The sequence below is a fragment of the Drosophila arizonae genome, chromosome 2, assembly GCF_054131065.1.
Source record: "Drosophila arizonae isolate 15081-1271.41 chromosome 2, UAZ_ARI_1.0, whole genome shotgun sequence".
In the NCBI taxonomy this organism is placed as follows: Eukaryota; Metazoa; Arthropoda; class Insecta; order Diptera; family Drosophilidae; genus Drosophila; species Drosophila arizonae.
The window spans coordinates 13,549,605-13,563,189 of record NC_142922.1 but is presented as its reverse complement, the minus strand read 5'-3'; the positions used below and the strand labels follow the sequence as shown (position 1 = coordinate 13,563,189).

At 38.8% G+C, this 13,585-nt stretch overlaps 4 protein-coding genes across 8 annotated transcripts; 2 read left to right on the top strand and 2 right to left on the bottom strand.

Annotated features, from left to right (window-relative positions):
• The first annotated feature begins 69 nt into the window (after positions 1 to 69).
• LOC108608746 (beta-catenin-like protein 1) lies at positions 70 to 2,300 on the top strand. Its single transcript, XM_018000276.2, has 4 exons — positions 70 to 230; positions 297 to 1,745; positions 1,872 to 2,067; positions 2,129 to 2,300. The coding sequence occupies exons 1-4, from the start codon at positions 201 to 203 to the stop codon at positions 2,212 to 2,214; spliced, it is 1,761 nt and encodes a 586-aa protein (XP_017855765.1). The 5' UTR covers positions 70 to 200; the 3' UTR covers positions 2,215 to 2,300.
• Positions 2,290 to 6,847, bottom strand: ScsbetaA (Succinyl-coenzyme A synthetase beta subunit, ADP-forming). 4 transcript variants are annotated; one of them, XM_089470324.1, is made up of 9 exons: positions 6,702 to 6,847; positions 6,564 to 6,639; positions 5,892 to 5,995; positions 4,977 to 5,129; positions 4,754 to 4,916; positions 4,422 to 4,689; positions 3,698 to 4,122; positions 3,462 to 3,631; positions 2,290 to 2,780 (listed from the first exon to the last, which is right to left on the bottom strand). In XM_089470324.1, exons 2-9 carry the CDS (start codon positions 6,630 to 6,632, stop codon positions 2,747 to 2,749), a joined length of 1,386 nt encoding a protein of 461 aa, XP_089326450.1. In that variant the 5' UTR covers positions 6,633 to 6,639; positions 6,702 to 6,847; the 3' UTR covers positions 2,290 to 2,746. The 4 variants fall into 4 exon arrangements, with proteins under 4 accessions (XP_089326450.1, XP_089326864.1, XP_089325976.1 ...); XM_089470738.1 differs by having other exon boundaries at positions 6,564 to 6,654; positions 6,702 to 6,821; XM_089469850.1 differs by lacking the exon at positions 6,702 to 6,847 and having other exon boundaries at positions 6,564 to 6,699.
• A 61-nt stretch (positions 6,848 to 6,908) lies between these two features.
• On the top strand, positions 6,909 to 9,262 carry LOC108608745 (uncharacterized). Of its 2 annotated transcripts, none has more exons than XM_018000275.2 (4): positions 6,909 to 7,067; positions 7,132 to 7,659; positions 7,734 to 7,995; positions 8,058 to 9,262. In XM_018000275.2, the coding sequence occupies exons 2-4, from the start codon at positions 7,195 to 7,197 to the stop codon at positions 8,285 to 8,287; spliced, it is 957 nt and encodes a 318-aa protein (XP_017855764.2). In that variant the 5' UTR covers positions 6,909 to 7,067; positions 7,132 to 7,194; the 3' UTR covers positions 8,288 to 9,262. The 2 variants fall into 2 exon arrangements, with proteins under 2 accessions (XP_017855764.2, XP_089328312.1); XM_089472186.1 differs by having other exon boundaries at positions 6,925 to 7,052.
• osk (oskar) lies at positions 9,236 to 12,959 on the bottom strand. The gene is made up of 5 exons (XM_018001122.2): positions 12,402 to 12,959; positions 11,568 to 11,994; positions 10,534 to 10,901; positions 10,064 to 10,445; positions 9,236 to 9,587 (listed from the first exon to the last, which is right to left on the bottom strand). Exons 1-5 carry the CDS (start codon positions 12,949 to 12,951, stop codon positions 9,485 to 9,487), a joined length of 1,830 nt encoding a protein of 609 aa, XP_017856611.2. The 5' UTR covers positions 12,952 to 12,959; the 3' UTR covers positions 9,236 to 9,484.
• Between the last annotated feature and the right edge of the window lie 626 nt (positions 12,960 to 13,585).

Here is a 13,585-nt window from a genome sequence, read left to right as displayed (position 1 = left end):
TTGATTTGAATAAATAACTCAACGAACTTTTCGATGTAGCTATCGATTTCTTAAGAGATTTGCTGTTTGTATCGATATACACCCAACAATTTGTTGAAGTATTTTGAAAATACTTTAGGAATCGATACTATTTCTCTCTCTATATTATCGAAGTGAGCTGTAAGAGCAGCGTTGATGTTTATTGAATTTGTTGGCTGAATATGGATATTGGTGAACTGTTGGCGTTTAAGGTAAGTATATGCAATACAAGGGTCCGCAATTCATTTATATGTGATTTTGCTTGCAAATAACGACAGCCCGAGCAGACGCCAAAGCGACCACATGAGGACGACGATGATTTCGCAGTGCCAGAGCCGGCGCCTAGCGATATTGGAAAACGGGGCGGCGGCGGCGATGAAAAGGCTAAGCGAATGCGTCGCATTGCGGACGCCAAGGAAACAGCTAACTACAAAAAATCACAGGAGGGCAATGCGGGTTCAGGCTCAGCCGGCAGTACATTTGAATTTGACCCTGAATTAACGGAGGAGGAACGCCTAAACATTTTGAAATATGTGGAGAGCGAAGAGGCAGAGGGCGATGTACTGGACGAGCAAGGTCTTAAAAAGTTAATACTCGTGTTTGAGAAGCGTAACTTAAAGAACCAAGAAATGCGCATCAAGTTCTCCGACAGTCCCGAGAAGTTCATGGAATCAGAACTTGATTTGCACGCAGTCATCCAGGAACTGAAAGCGGTGGCAACAGTTCCGGATCTCTATCCATTGCTAGTCGAGCTGCATGGGCTGCACAGTCTGTTGGAGCTATTGGCACATCAGAACACAGACATTGCCGTAGCTGTTGTCGATCTGCTGCAGGAAGTCACAGACGTCGACATTCTGGGCGAGAGCAGCGATGGAGCAGAGGCATTGATTGAGGCCCTGCGGAAAGAGCAAATCTGTGCATTGTTAGTTCAGAATCTAGAGCGCCTTAACGAACAGGTCAAAGAGGAATCTGATGGCGTACACAATACATTGGCTATTGTGGAGAATCTAATCGAAATTGAGGGCGAGTTTGTGCGCGAGGCGGCCACACAGGGTCTACTGGCCTGGATACTTAAGCGGCTCAAGGGCAAGTCGCCCTTCGATCCAAACAAATTATACTGCAGCGAAATATTGTCAATACTGATACAAACCGAAAACGAGAATCGTCTGCTGCTGGGGACACTAGATGGCGTGGATGTTTTGCTGCAGCAGCTAGCTATATACAAACGTCACGATCCCGCCAGCAACGAGGAGCAGGAGTACATGTCCAATCTGTTCAATTGCCTCTGCTCGGCGCTGATGGCACGAGAGAATCGTGATCGTTTCCTGAACGGCGAGGGTCTGCAGCTAATGAATCTGATGCTGCGCGAAAAGAAAATGTCGCGCAATGGCTCGCTAAAGGTGCTCGATCATGCCATGGCCGGTCCAGACGGGCGTGAGAACTGTAACAAATTCGTGGAGATTCTTGGCCTACGCACCATATTTCCGCTCTTTATGAAAACGCCCAAGCGCAACAAACAGCGCCTGCTGTCCGTCGACGAGCATGAGGAGCATGTCTGCTCGGTGATTGCATCCATGCTGCGCAACTGCAAGGGCACACAGCGCCAGCGTATGCTGACCAAATTCACGGAGAACGATCACGAAAAGGTTGACCGCCTGCTGGAGCTGCATCTCAAGTATTTGGCCAAAGTGGAGGCCATCGACAAAGAAATTGATCAGCAACCAAAGGTGAGTGCCTTAGCTGTTGGTTCTCAAATTTAATTTTATATTGTATATTGTATTTTTTTTTTAGTTTAGAATAATTTAATATATTACAAAGGAAAATTGCCAATTAACAAATTAAATTTTTTGTAGGATGCAGCTATAGATGAGGATGAGGAGACTGAGAACAATTACATAAAGCGTCTAACTGGTGGTCTGTTTACCCTGCAGCGCATCGACTACATCCTGCTGGAGGTGAGCGCCACCTCCGAAACTGTAAAACAGCGCGTTCTGCAAATCTTAAACTTGCGCGGCGCCTCCATGAAGACAATTCGAAGCATAATGCGAGGTGAGTAATGATTAATTTTACTATTTCTTGATCATGCCCTAATCATTGTGTATATTTGCAGAATACGCTGGTAATTTGGGTGACGGCGACACGGAATGGCGGGAACAGGAGCAGACGCATATACTTTCTTTAGTCGATCGATTCTGATGTAATCGTTTCCCTCTACAGTGACCAGCTCATATGATAATATTAACTAAATAAAAGAATATCCGTCGGCGAATATTACTTTTGAATTTGTCAATTAGTTTTGATTAATTTGGTAGATTTTGAAATTTTGAAAAAGCGTGCAAGGGTTTTAATGTTAAAATTGTTGAGAATTAATGCACAACCGTCCCAGCCGGGAGTATCTATATCGCCATCATTGACTTGTATTCCAGATATTTATGTCAATGGCTGCCAGATCTATTTTGGTTTATTTAATCCTAATTTCTATATTGCTTATGGTCTCCATTCTTGTTTAGCTTTTGCATTGCTAAATATTTTCACACACATATATATAGTATGTGTGTTTATTAAAATTGTTTGATTTGAAGACATCAAAATGCAGGCTTGAAGTTTTTCGATCATATCTAGTTATTTAAATAAATGCAATTGAATTTGCAATTGAAGTAATATTTGGGTATTTGTTTAAACAGAGGGGTCTCATTTGTAGCTTCTTGCATTTGTCCTCTTCCCATTCCTATTTCTTTTTGCACTTGTCGCCGCCTTTTGACCTGGAGAAATGTAAATTAGTTGATGCAAATTGAAATGAATGAAATGAAGCTAAGCGATCTACAAAACACACATGTATATTATGAGTTGAGATTTTTAGGGAACCAAAAAGTTACCAAATAAAGTTCTATTGTTTTGTAATAATATTGCGTTTTAATGTAAAGCGAAATTAATTTAAATTGCGTAATACACGACTCACTACTTTTGAAGCAGTTCGCAGATCAATAAATATTATCTGTTTTGCAAAAATCACGTTCAACGTTTGGATCGATAGATCAGCTGCTGGATTACTAATATATATTTAAGTTTCGTGCAAATATCAATACATTTTTGTTTTAACGCTCAAGTTATAGAGGTGCAAAAAGTTGTAGTTCTTAGGATTATTCGAAGTGACATAATATTATGACGTTTGCTTGTTTCAAATTCACAACAATGACGCGACTCGAGCTTCATCTTTTATCTTATGTGTAATAACGATTTTTGCAAAATTGTTCAATTCTTTTAATTCGATAAATCGAAATTAAATATTACTAACTACGAAGCGTTGTATAGCAGTAGTAGTTTTTTTATGTGAATTGTATCTAATTTTTTGAGTAGATGTATATTTGTTTGTTTGTTGTTGCTGTTGTTTGTGTTCTACGTGGGCTGTATGGTTGACTTAGCCGTTTATTGGATGGATCTACTTCTGTGCATCGGGAATCTCAAAGTTAATATCCATGTTCATTTCACGAGCCAACGATACGATTTGTGCCAAATGCACAGCCATGTCGGCAGCCTTGTCTAAATCATCTCGGGCCAAAATCTTCAATCCTGAGTTGCGGATCAATTCGCGAGCCTCCTTCACTTTAGTGCCCTATAATCAGAGGCATTATTTATTAAGATAATACAATTTTCTCTCAGTTAAACGTGTTCAAATTACCTGCAAGCGCACAACAATCGGTAGGTTAAGATTCAAATCTTTGGCAGCGGCTATGATACCCTCGGCAATAACATCACAACGCATAATGCCGCCGAAAATGTTAACTAACAAACACATGACCTTCTTGTCGGAAGTGATAATCTTGAATGCAGCCTTGACCGCTTCAGCTGTGGCGCCACCGCCAACATCAAGGAAGTTGGCCGGCTCACCACCATACAACTTGATAATGTCCATGGTGGCCATGGCCAAGCCAGCACCGTTAACCATGCATCCGATGGTACCATCTAGCGCAATATAATTCAAATTGTATTTGGCCGCTTCGACCTCTTTGGGGTCCTCCTGGGTCCAGTCACGCAAGCTGAATAGCTCCTTTTGCCGGAACTCCGCATTGTCATCAAAACGCAGTTTGGCATCCAGGGCAAAGACTATAATTGATAATTGAAAAATTTATTTAAAATTTTATTAAACTTATCATATTTTTAAGTGGATTTTTGTTTAGTAAATTTCCGTTGAGCTTATAGATGCCAATTGGGTGATATTATGTAGTGTGATTTCAAAGTGCAACCATATATATAAAGCAGTACTTACAGCCTTTATAAGTCATCATCACGCAGCATTATTGACGTTATCATGATATAGATGAATTATGAGTTAGTTAAGGAAAGATGACAAATGTTTTAGTAGAGTTAGTTAACGATAAGAGTTCGGCAAGCTGACAACTTACAGCCAGTCATGGCATCTTCCGCATAGGGATTGATCTCAACTAACAGTGCATCCTTCTTCACAAACAGCTTGTAGAGGTTAAGCAGCATATCGACGTGTTCCTGAGCATTTTCACCACCCAGACCGACCTTGTCAATGACGCGGGAGGCCTGTTCTTTGGTCAGTCCCTTGCCAATATCAATTGGCTCGTAAATAATGGCATCGGGACTATCTTTGGCAACTTCTTCGATATCGACGCCACCCTCCTTGGATGCGATCAGTACGGGTCCCTGATAGCAATGAAAATCTACAATAAATCTGATTTTCTTTTAAGCACATGATTGTGGAACTTACATTGAAAGCGCGCTCCAACATGACAGCAAAATAGAATTCACGGCGAGGAAACTTTCGCTCGGCAACCATTACCTTCTTACAGAGACGACCTGCCTCGCCGGTTTGCTTGGTGACCAATAGCTGATCGATCATCTTCGAGGAAATTTCCTCTGCTGACTTCGGACTAGACAATAGACAAAAATGATTACCACAAAAGTTCATAAGATATACAAATATTACTTACTCGAAGACGACACGAACGCCGCCCTTAAGGCCATTTTTAAATGTGCCTTTACCACGTCCGCCAGCAAGAACTTGGGCCTTAAGCACCAGATTATCTGTCTTTAGTTTTTTGGCTATGTCATGAGCTTCTTTACCATTCTTTGCAACGGCGAAGCTGAAAACAAACAAATGAATCATCAATGTGAAAGTTTTGTGGCTCTGCTTTTATGTTGCAGAGTACTGAAAATAATAACTGATAATAATGTCTACGTCAACGATTCTTATCGGCTGAATAACTGGCCATATGTTTTGTATCTATAAATATGACCCTTACCGCAAGGTTATTCAAACTGTAAATAACACTTAATAAACAAATTTTTATATACATGATGCTTAATCTTTTTTGAAAAGTTTCTCTTTGTAAGGTCAATTTTCAAAGTCAATTTTGTGAATCTTTATTATAAAACATTTGAAATTTATTCAATATTTTAATATATAAGCAATATTTGTTAAATTTAATATTTTTTAGTATATATTTATATAAGGACTGCACTCATGGTGTACTTTAATACGTAACAACATTAATTCAATCAATATTTATTTAACTTTAATATGTTGAGGTTTTATAGAATGCTTTAATATTTAAGGAACATTTATTGACTTAAGGAATATTCAAGTGTTTAGGCAAGTTATGAATATGTAAAATGTAAAAAATAGTATATTATTATCAATATCTCACGAGCTTTCCGTCCATTTACTAATATTTACGTTAAGTTAAATGCAAATCGTAATCTCGTTTTATATACAAAAGTATATATATTAATGATTGGAATGCAAAAGGCAAAGTCCGTGAAACAGTTGCCGTAACATTAGCTTGCACTTTGTACCGTACTTTATATTATTTATATATTTAAATATGTATTTGCTTTGCACTTACCGAGGCGTTGGGATGTTACTTTCGTTCAGCAGCGTATATGAAACATGTTCCTGAACATTTAGGTTCCTCAACTGCTGCAGTCCGATTGGCGAGTATTTCAGGATCTGTACGAGAGGGAGGGAGATAGAGAACAATATAGTAATAAGCAAAAAGTCACGAGTTTCTGATTGGAAAATAATACGGGCAAAGGCATGACGCATAAAATAAACTCGAAATGATGTCTGTAGGTCATAAACAAAAGTCGTTTTTTGCAAACAAACAAGTTGAGGGAGACACGACAAATAACGGCATTTCATCATGTTAATCAAATCTAATTCACATAGATTAAATTTTTAATTAGTGGGCTCGTCCGCGATAGCAACAGTTGTCAACTATGCCCACGGTTCATTGATAAAAGAGATCAGTTTTGAATTTGTCGTTCAAGGTCCCATTTTCACCTTACACAGAGTCGACCATTGCGTCACACACACACATACGCACTTTTCCTACGCATAAAAGAAAGCAACAACAAATTGATCGCAAACACCGACAGTCAGGTGGCTTTTTGTGCAGCGCTCTCCTGAGAGCAGCGTTCACCTTGTGAATTTGTTGTTGGTTTTCGGTGCTCTATTTTGCAATTATGTAAAAGTACCACGGCAAATTATTCATTTTCTAATGTTGCAGCACACTTACCTTTGTCACCGTTTTGGGGTTTATTGTTTCAACAAAAGTACCCCCTGCACGCGCCAAAAAAGATGCCATTTTTCGTCTAAAATTAATGAAACTAATATGAATTTGTTGGCACTTATTCCAACACAATTTACTACTCACTTCGGTCGCCTTCTAATATGTATTCATTTAATAAATTTGTTATCGATGATAATTTTAGTATGTTTTATACGGGCACACAACTGTAAAACATCGATTTGTCGATAGGTAGCTAAGTCGTTGCTCGAGTGAATCAAATCCAATGACTTTAAAGGGTGAGCTGATGTGATTTACATAATTTGATGCAAAACAAAATTATATACCTTCTTTATGTGTAAAACCAGTTCATATTCACATAGATGTTTTGACTTTTTTGTGTGTAACATTAGTATCCCGCCAACTTCAGTGTCGCCTATCGGACCTATCGATATTCAAATTGAATAAATTCTCGACTACTCGTACTGACGCGCGCAAGTATAAAATACAAACGTAGATGGCATTTATGTATATATGACGTTTACATGTCACGTCACTAATATTTGTTATTTTTTAGTACGACAACGTAAGACAATAATTTTGTGGAGAGTACCCGAATCAAGTATACCTAAAAAAAAATATGGATCATAAAATTGAGCACACACACGATCCACAGTTGCAAGAGCCATATCAATCCGATTCCCCTAATCATACCATTGTGAACGAGAGTCCTCTTGTGCAGCACCTGCTTAACCATATAGGCGAGCAGAAATATCGATTGAAATGGGAGCAGCATGCAAGATATCAGAAAGAATTACAGCTGAAAGCAGCTTTACAGAAGCAGTGCAGTTCACTCACAGATAACAGAAAGCTGAATGCTATGTTAAGAAATGCCAATTATGAGCTTTCTGTGCTCAAATCGCAGTTGAACCCCACAAATTCGGAGCAAACAACACAGCTGAAAACTGTTTTTCATAATGAAGACACTTTGATTGCAGTTAACAAAAAGCTGCTTGCAGAGAATGCTGAGCTAACTGCGACCCTGGAAGCTAAGGAGCTCCAGTTATCCAGTGAGAAAATTAAGGCAGAGCAACAAATTGCACAGGTAAAATACATGTACATATATATGTATGTATACCTAGCTTACAAGCTTGAAATATTTATTCAACATTAATTTAGCTGAAAGAAGATCTAAGTCGAGCCGATCGCGAATTGAAACGGTGCCAGACTCATGTGTTTGCCATAACTACGATCAACGAAATGCTAATAATTGGGAATGAAAAACGCGACGATATAATTTTTGAATATAAGCGAAAGTTGCAGAAATTCAATAACTTAAGCATGTCATCTGATTCTGAGTCACTATCGGAAGACAGTTCTATTGTACAGGCTGAGCAAGAGACGCACAAATCCCTAGGAGAGAAAGCTGAGAACTGTGTGGGTGAGTAGGCAAACTGATGCATATTTGTATGAATAATATAGATATATTCAAAATATCCATAGAGCCCTGTCAGGGCTTGCCCCGTAACGCCAATACATCGCCTATTCATTTGGAAACCTATGCTGAGTTTCGTCGACATTTATCTGAGGTAGAGGAAGAAACGACCGATCAGTATCTGTGTACGCTTTGTGGCTGGCGTTCGAGCAGCGAGGGAGATCTTAAGCTTCACTTGTTTGAGAAACATGAAATGGAATCGCTGTCAGTGATGTTGGATAAATGCTGTCTGGATTAGTATTTTGAGAAGACTAGTGATAGTGAGAATCTAATATAAATAAGATTTTTTATGCCTAAGAAGTTTCCAGCTGTAGACGTGGATTCACTGGATTGCTAGACATTATCCGATCAGTTTCATTTGTTTAACGAAACGAAATTGTTGCATTTTTGTTTACATTTTATTTATTCTTTTTTTTTTTTTTTGGATTTTACATTGCTTGTTATGGTTGGACATACAAAAAAAAAAGATTACATCATCACATACAATTAACATACATACAAGAGAATAAATAGATTTAATAATTCTAATAATTAGGCAAATGAGTTTAGATTTTTTAACTAAATTCTCAATCTGGCAAGCGTACACTGAAAGAAAGCACGCCGCATTAGCGCGCACTTCGATTGGCATGCTTTCTGTACAGTGTACGAAATTGTTTAAACTTTGAGGACGAAAGTACGAAAATCGGGCAAATGCTTCACTTGAATGGGCTTTGACATAAATGGGAAATCAACCGCGGCATTGATTCGCTGCAAGCCTTCAAGGGAAGCAAACGCATTTTCATGACGCCGACAGAGCCCATGGCTCAGATGTATAGATCCCGATCCTGATGCACAGTCCAGAATCGCTTCTCATACATGAGCATGGGCGGAGTCAGCCGAATAGACAGATAGAATACAAGAGATAGATACATTAATAACATTGCAATGTTTTTTGTTTTTTTTAGAGTTGCATTTTCCATTGAACTCTGTGCGGAAATCACAATGAAAAATGTGAAGAGAAAAAAGAATTTTAAGAATATTTTCAAATGGTGCTCGAAATCAAATTGGTTATGTAACGAAAGTTTGGCAAAGCTTTTGGGATAGCAGCAAAAGCAAAGTACCAAAAATTCGATACATAACAAAACATGTTGATTTCGAGCCTTATAAACTTGATGATGTTTTGGGAATCACATATAACACATAAGCGAACAAACGTAGGAATATACAATAAACATTTAACACATATTTATCACATAGATTTACAAATAAAGACAAAGACTAACACAGAACGAAACGAACATAAAACACATTAAAAACTAACATTCGAAATCACATTTCAGTTTTAAAAACAACTCTGCATGCCGTCACTTGAAATGAATGTAAAATTTGAAGCCTGGTGCCAGACCGGTGGCTCCCTCAGCTCAGCTCCACAGCTCTTCAGCTCCTCAGCTCTTCCCTAATACTCCAAATTCGCTTCAATCATCTGAAGCACTCGCTGCCGTCCGATTTTGTTCCAGAATACATGTGGCTCAGATGAGCCCGTCACACTACGTGGCCCGCTATAAAATAAATATAGAAAATTTATGAGGTTTTCCAACTTATAAAAGGGTTGTGTAAAATGTTAATAATAAAATACCAAAATTTATAAAATTAAAAAAATAGCTTGTATGATTTCTGTCTTTCTATCTTCGATAGCATTACTAAATAAAATTTGTATCAAATAAAATTAATATGAATACGTTAACGAGAGTAGTATAAAAAGTTGTTATCTTAACATTTATAGGATGATAGTCTAAAACGGTATTTTTTTTATATATGTATAGTATGTATATTTAAATTAATACAATTTAAATAAATTTTACAAAAATGAAAACATTTCTTTCTTCGCTAAAGGATAGTTACTTTCCACACTATCCTCGTATATATTGATCCTTAAATGCCAATATACTCATTTTGCTTACTGAACAAGTATTAAACATAATTATTGAAATATTACTTAAGTTACATTCACAGTTCTAGCTGACAGATAACTTACTTCTGGAAGCAATCGAATCGCACGACGCCATTCTCGTTGATCAGACAGGAATGTATATCAATAACTTTCAGGTGTCGCCCCTCGTTGCGTATAAACTTGTTCAGGCGCAACACCTTGTCGCATGTCTGCTTGTCGTGGCGATAGTTGGCCAGCGGTGCGAGCGTGGTCAGCACTGGTACAAATCTACGGCTATGCATCTCCTTCACCAGCTGACGGAAATCGTGCTCGATCTGCACAAGCGGCCTGCCACGCATTATATCCACGGAGCCGATATTAACGATGATTTGCGTCATCTCCGGCAGCTCGACAAGTCGCAGCCGTTGCCTGGCCGCATTGATCGTCTGTCCAGAGATGCAGAGTCCAGACTGCAGCACCTTCTCGTCTATTTATGGGTCGATGCGAAACCAAACACGTGAGCACACAAATATCAATACCAATACCAATACCAAAGCAATCCATATTACACTTACACTTCTTGAAACGGCACTTCAGCTCCATGCGTGCCAGATATAACAAGAAGTCGTCGCCCAGCAGTGGAAAGTCCAATAGATATGCATCATAGTCCGAGTTGATGGTGAACATGGAGTCATGTTGCGATGGACATGACAACGTTGTTGGCGTGGGTGTGAAATCGTTTCGCCTCTTATGTGTGTACTCCTCCAGGTGTTTCAACTGCTGAACTACTTGATGTTGTTGTTGCTGCTGCGGCTGCTGTTGCTCTTTGTGCTCTGCCGGCGGTGCTGCCTGTAACTGTGCAGGATTCAAAGTATTCGAGTAGATGTTGATGCTGTTGCTGTTCTTGAGAGCATTGGGCTGCGGTAGCTGATACTGATTGTTGCTGCAAATGAAAAGTCGGTAGATACATATAGATATACAGATATAGATACAGATATAGATACCGATGTCTATACAGATACAGATACAGATACAGATACAGATACAGATACAGATACAGATACAGATACAGATACAGATACAGATACAGATACAGATACAGATACAGATACAGATACAGATACATATACAGATACAGATACAGATACAGATACAGATACAGATACAGATACAGATACAGATACAGATACATATACAGATACAGATACAGATACAGATACAGATACAGATACAGATACAGATACAGATACAGATACAGATACAGATACAGATACAGATACAGATACAGATACAGATACAGATACAGATACAGATACAGATACAGATACAGATACAGATACAGATACAGATACAGATACAGATACAGATACAGATACAGATACAGATACAGATACAGATACAGATACAGATACAGATGCAGATACAGATACAGATACAGATACAGATACAGATACAGATACAGATACTTTCAATAATAATAATAATGAATATTAGATAAGTTGAAAAGAACTTGATCCTGATAATACTCTTGCATAACTCAGTAAAAATATATATCTTCATATTTTAAGTCATTTTAAGCTTATTAAGTTAATGAATTAATCACACTTACAGATGCTTCCAGTTGTCATGATAGACACCGTTGGGCGCCAATGCAGCAGCCGTGGCCAGGGGCTGCAGCTTGGCCATCTTGACAGCTGGCTTCTCGCTCGAGTTGAGATTAACATTGAAGTTGGGTGGCATTCGCCGTTTGTATTGTGAGCGCCACAGACGTGGCGGCTCCTGTGAGTACACCATGTGGTTGTTGTTGTTGTAGTGGGTGTTGTTGTTGTTGTTATTGTTGTAATTGTTTCGACTCTCACGTTGGCGCTGCTGCAATATCATCTCGTGAAGATGGCGTGTTTCCTCAGTGGGCTTGATGTTAAAGATGCGCTTGCCGGACTCACAGCACTCGGCCGTGACGTGCGGAATGGTTAGCAGAAAGTCTGTGATGTTGTCGTGCACCGGAAATGCAGTGCCCGTCAATTGTCGATACTCATCTGTATTATATAGATATATAGGGGTGCAAATATTAAATATATATCGAGAAGATCTGATGAATATGGAAATGAATTGGTCTTGAAAAGCCACAACAATAAAGAAAGTAAATTGATTTTTCTACTAACTCTATGAGTAAATTATGTTTTGTGGAAAATGGAACTTATAATTAATTAGAATAAACATCTAGTTTAAAGAGGTTATTATTCGAAAATTAATCAACACTAATCAACAAAAAGTTTATCAACTTTGTGACTTACAAATACTTTGAAAAGGGTATTTCTTAGTCGATAATATCCGATTGCCTCTTTAATCACGTGACTTATGAAATAAAATTTTCACTGACTTTGCTCAAATTATCTTTATCACTACTGTTCCTGTATTTAAAGTTTCTACGGCTTAAACTTACTTTTGATGCTTGATATCGTGATACCATTCTGGGCATTAGCCAGCAGTATGGCGCGTATTTCAGCATCAATCTCGGGGTGCTCGTCACGCACCCCTATATAGGTGCTATCCATGATAGTCATTTCGGAGCTGAGGGTGCTCGATATGAGGGTCGATGAGAATAGTCGCGCTACAATTTGCAACTCCTCCTCTGCCACCTGCGTCTGCTTCTGGCTGATGCGGCGACCAAGTGCTGGCTGTAGCTGAGCGGCTGCTGTCCGAGCACTTGCCAAATTCTGGCGTGCTGTGAAGATCCTTTTGAATTTGCGCAAATAGGTAACTTTCTCGTCCAAAATGGAGCAGTCCGCGCGGACAAATATATTATAGAACTGCCCAGTGCCACGTTGGTGATTCTGCTGGCGTTGGTGTTGTTGCAGCTTGAGCAGCCAGTGCTGAAAACACGTGGTCAGCTTTTTCTTCAATGCCGTCAGGCGCTGGTTGTAAGTGTTCGGCACGCTGTGAAATTCACTTCTGAATGTCGCCATCGCTGTGACGAAAATGAGTTTCTCCATTCTCCGCTGCGTTTGCCATGTGCTGCGCTCTATTGTTCTCGCGCTCACTCTCTCCATACATCATTTCTTCAGTGGAGAGTTTCATCCTGTGCGTGTATTGGTAGCGATCAATGCAATTTGGCAAGTGTGCGATTAGAATAACAGTAGTTGATGAGCTTTTTTGCTTTGACAGATTTGTCTTTGCAGTAGGGTGGCTCACTATTCGAATGCATGAAATTACGTATGTTCATATGTATATGTATGTACATTTGAGGAGTTACTGTAGTTGAAGAGCTTTTTTTCTGTAACTTTAACTGTCCGCGCAGGTGGTTGCTTCACTGTGAATCCATTTGTGTTAATATTGTAAAATTCTCTTCATTCGCTTTTCGGTGTACCCATGTCTGGAGTCATTTGCAGGTTTTTATACGAATCACTGCACTTCAGTAGAATGTGAGCTTGAACTGTGGCTTGTATACTATAAGCATTAGGGTGCTTCAATACTTATATAGAAATAAGAGGATAATTTAAGTACTTTATTATAAAAACTCATAATGTATATAATATTTTGAAAGTTAAGAGCAATTTTGTCTCATATACAAATATTTGCAGACTTTATTTATTTTAGTTCTATTTATTAGCTTAGTAATATTTTTTT

Excerpts from the sequence above, each read along its gene's own strand:
- LOC108608746 (XM_018000276.2), top strand. The coding sequence starts at position 201 with ATGGATATTGGTGAACTGTTGGCGTTTAAG. Across the intron at positions 231-296 it reads GTGAACTGTTGGCGTTTAAG|CCCGAGCAGACGCCAAAGCG; the intron begins GTAAGTATATGC and ends AAATAACGACAG. Across the intron at positions 2,068-2,128 it reads AATTCGAAGCATAATGCGAG|AATACGCTGGTAATTTGGGT; the intron begins GTGAGTAATGAT and ends GTATATTTGCAG.
- ScsbetaA (XM_089470324.1), bottom strand. The coding sequence starts at position 6,632 with ATGGCATCTTTTTTGGCGCGTGCAGGGGGTACTTTTGTTGAAACAATA. Across the intron at positions 4,123-4,421 it reads GGAAGATGCCATGACTGGCT|TCTTTGCCCTGGATGCCAAA; the intron begins GTAAGTTGTCAG and ends TATCAATTATAG. Across the intron at positions 3,632-3,697 it reads CGATTGTTGTGCGCTTGCAG|GGCACTAAAGTGAAGGAGGC; the intron begins GTAATTTGAACA and ends CTCTGATTATAG.
- LOC108608745 (XM_018000275.2), top strand. The coding sequence starts at position 7,195 with ATGGATCATAAAATTGAGCACACACACGATCCACAGTTGCAAGAGCCA. Across the intron at positions 7,660-7,733 it reads CAGAGCAACAAATTGCACAG|CTGAAAGAAGATCTAAGTCG; the intron begins GTAAAATACATG and ends ACATTAATTTAG. Across the intron at positions 7,996-8,057 it reads GAAAGCTGAGAACTGTGTGG|AGCCCTGTCAGGGCTTGCCC; the intron begins GTGAGTAGGCAA and ends AAATATCCATAG.
- osk (XM_018001122.2), bottom strand. The coding sequence starts at position 12,951 with ATGGAGAAACTCATTTTCGTCACAGCGATGGCGACATTCAGAAGTGAA. Across the intron at positions 11,995-12,401 it reads CACGATATCAAGCATCAAAA|ATGAGTATCGACAATTGACG; the intron begins GTAAGTTTAAGC and ends TATATAATACAG. Across the intron at positions 10,902-11,567 it reads CATGACAACTGGAAGCATCT|CAACAATCAGTATCAGCTAC; the intron begins GTAAGTGTGATT and ends TTTCATTTGCAG.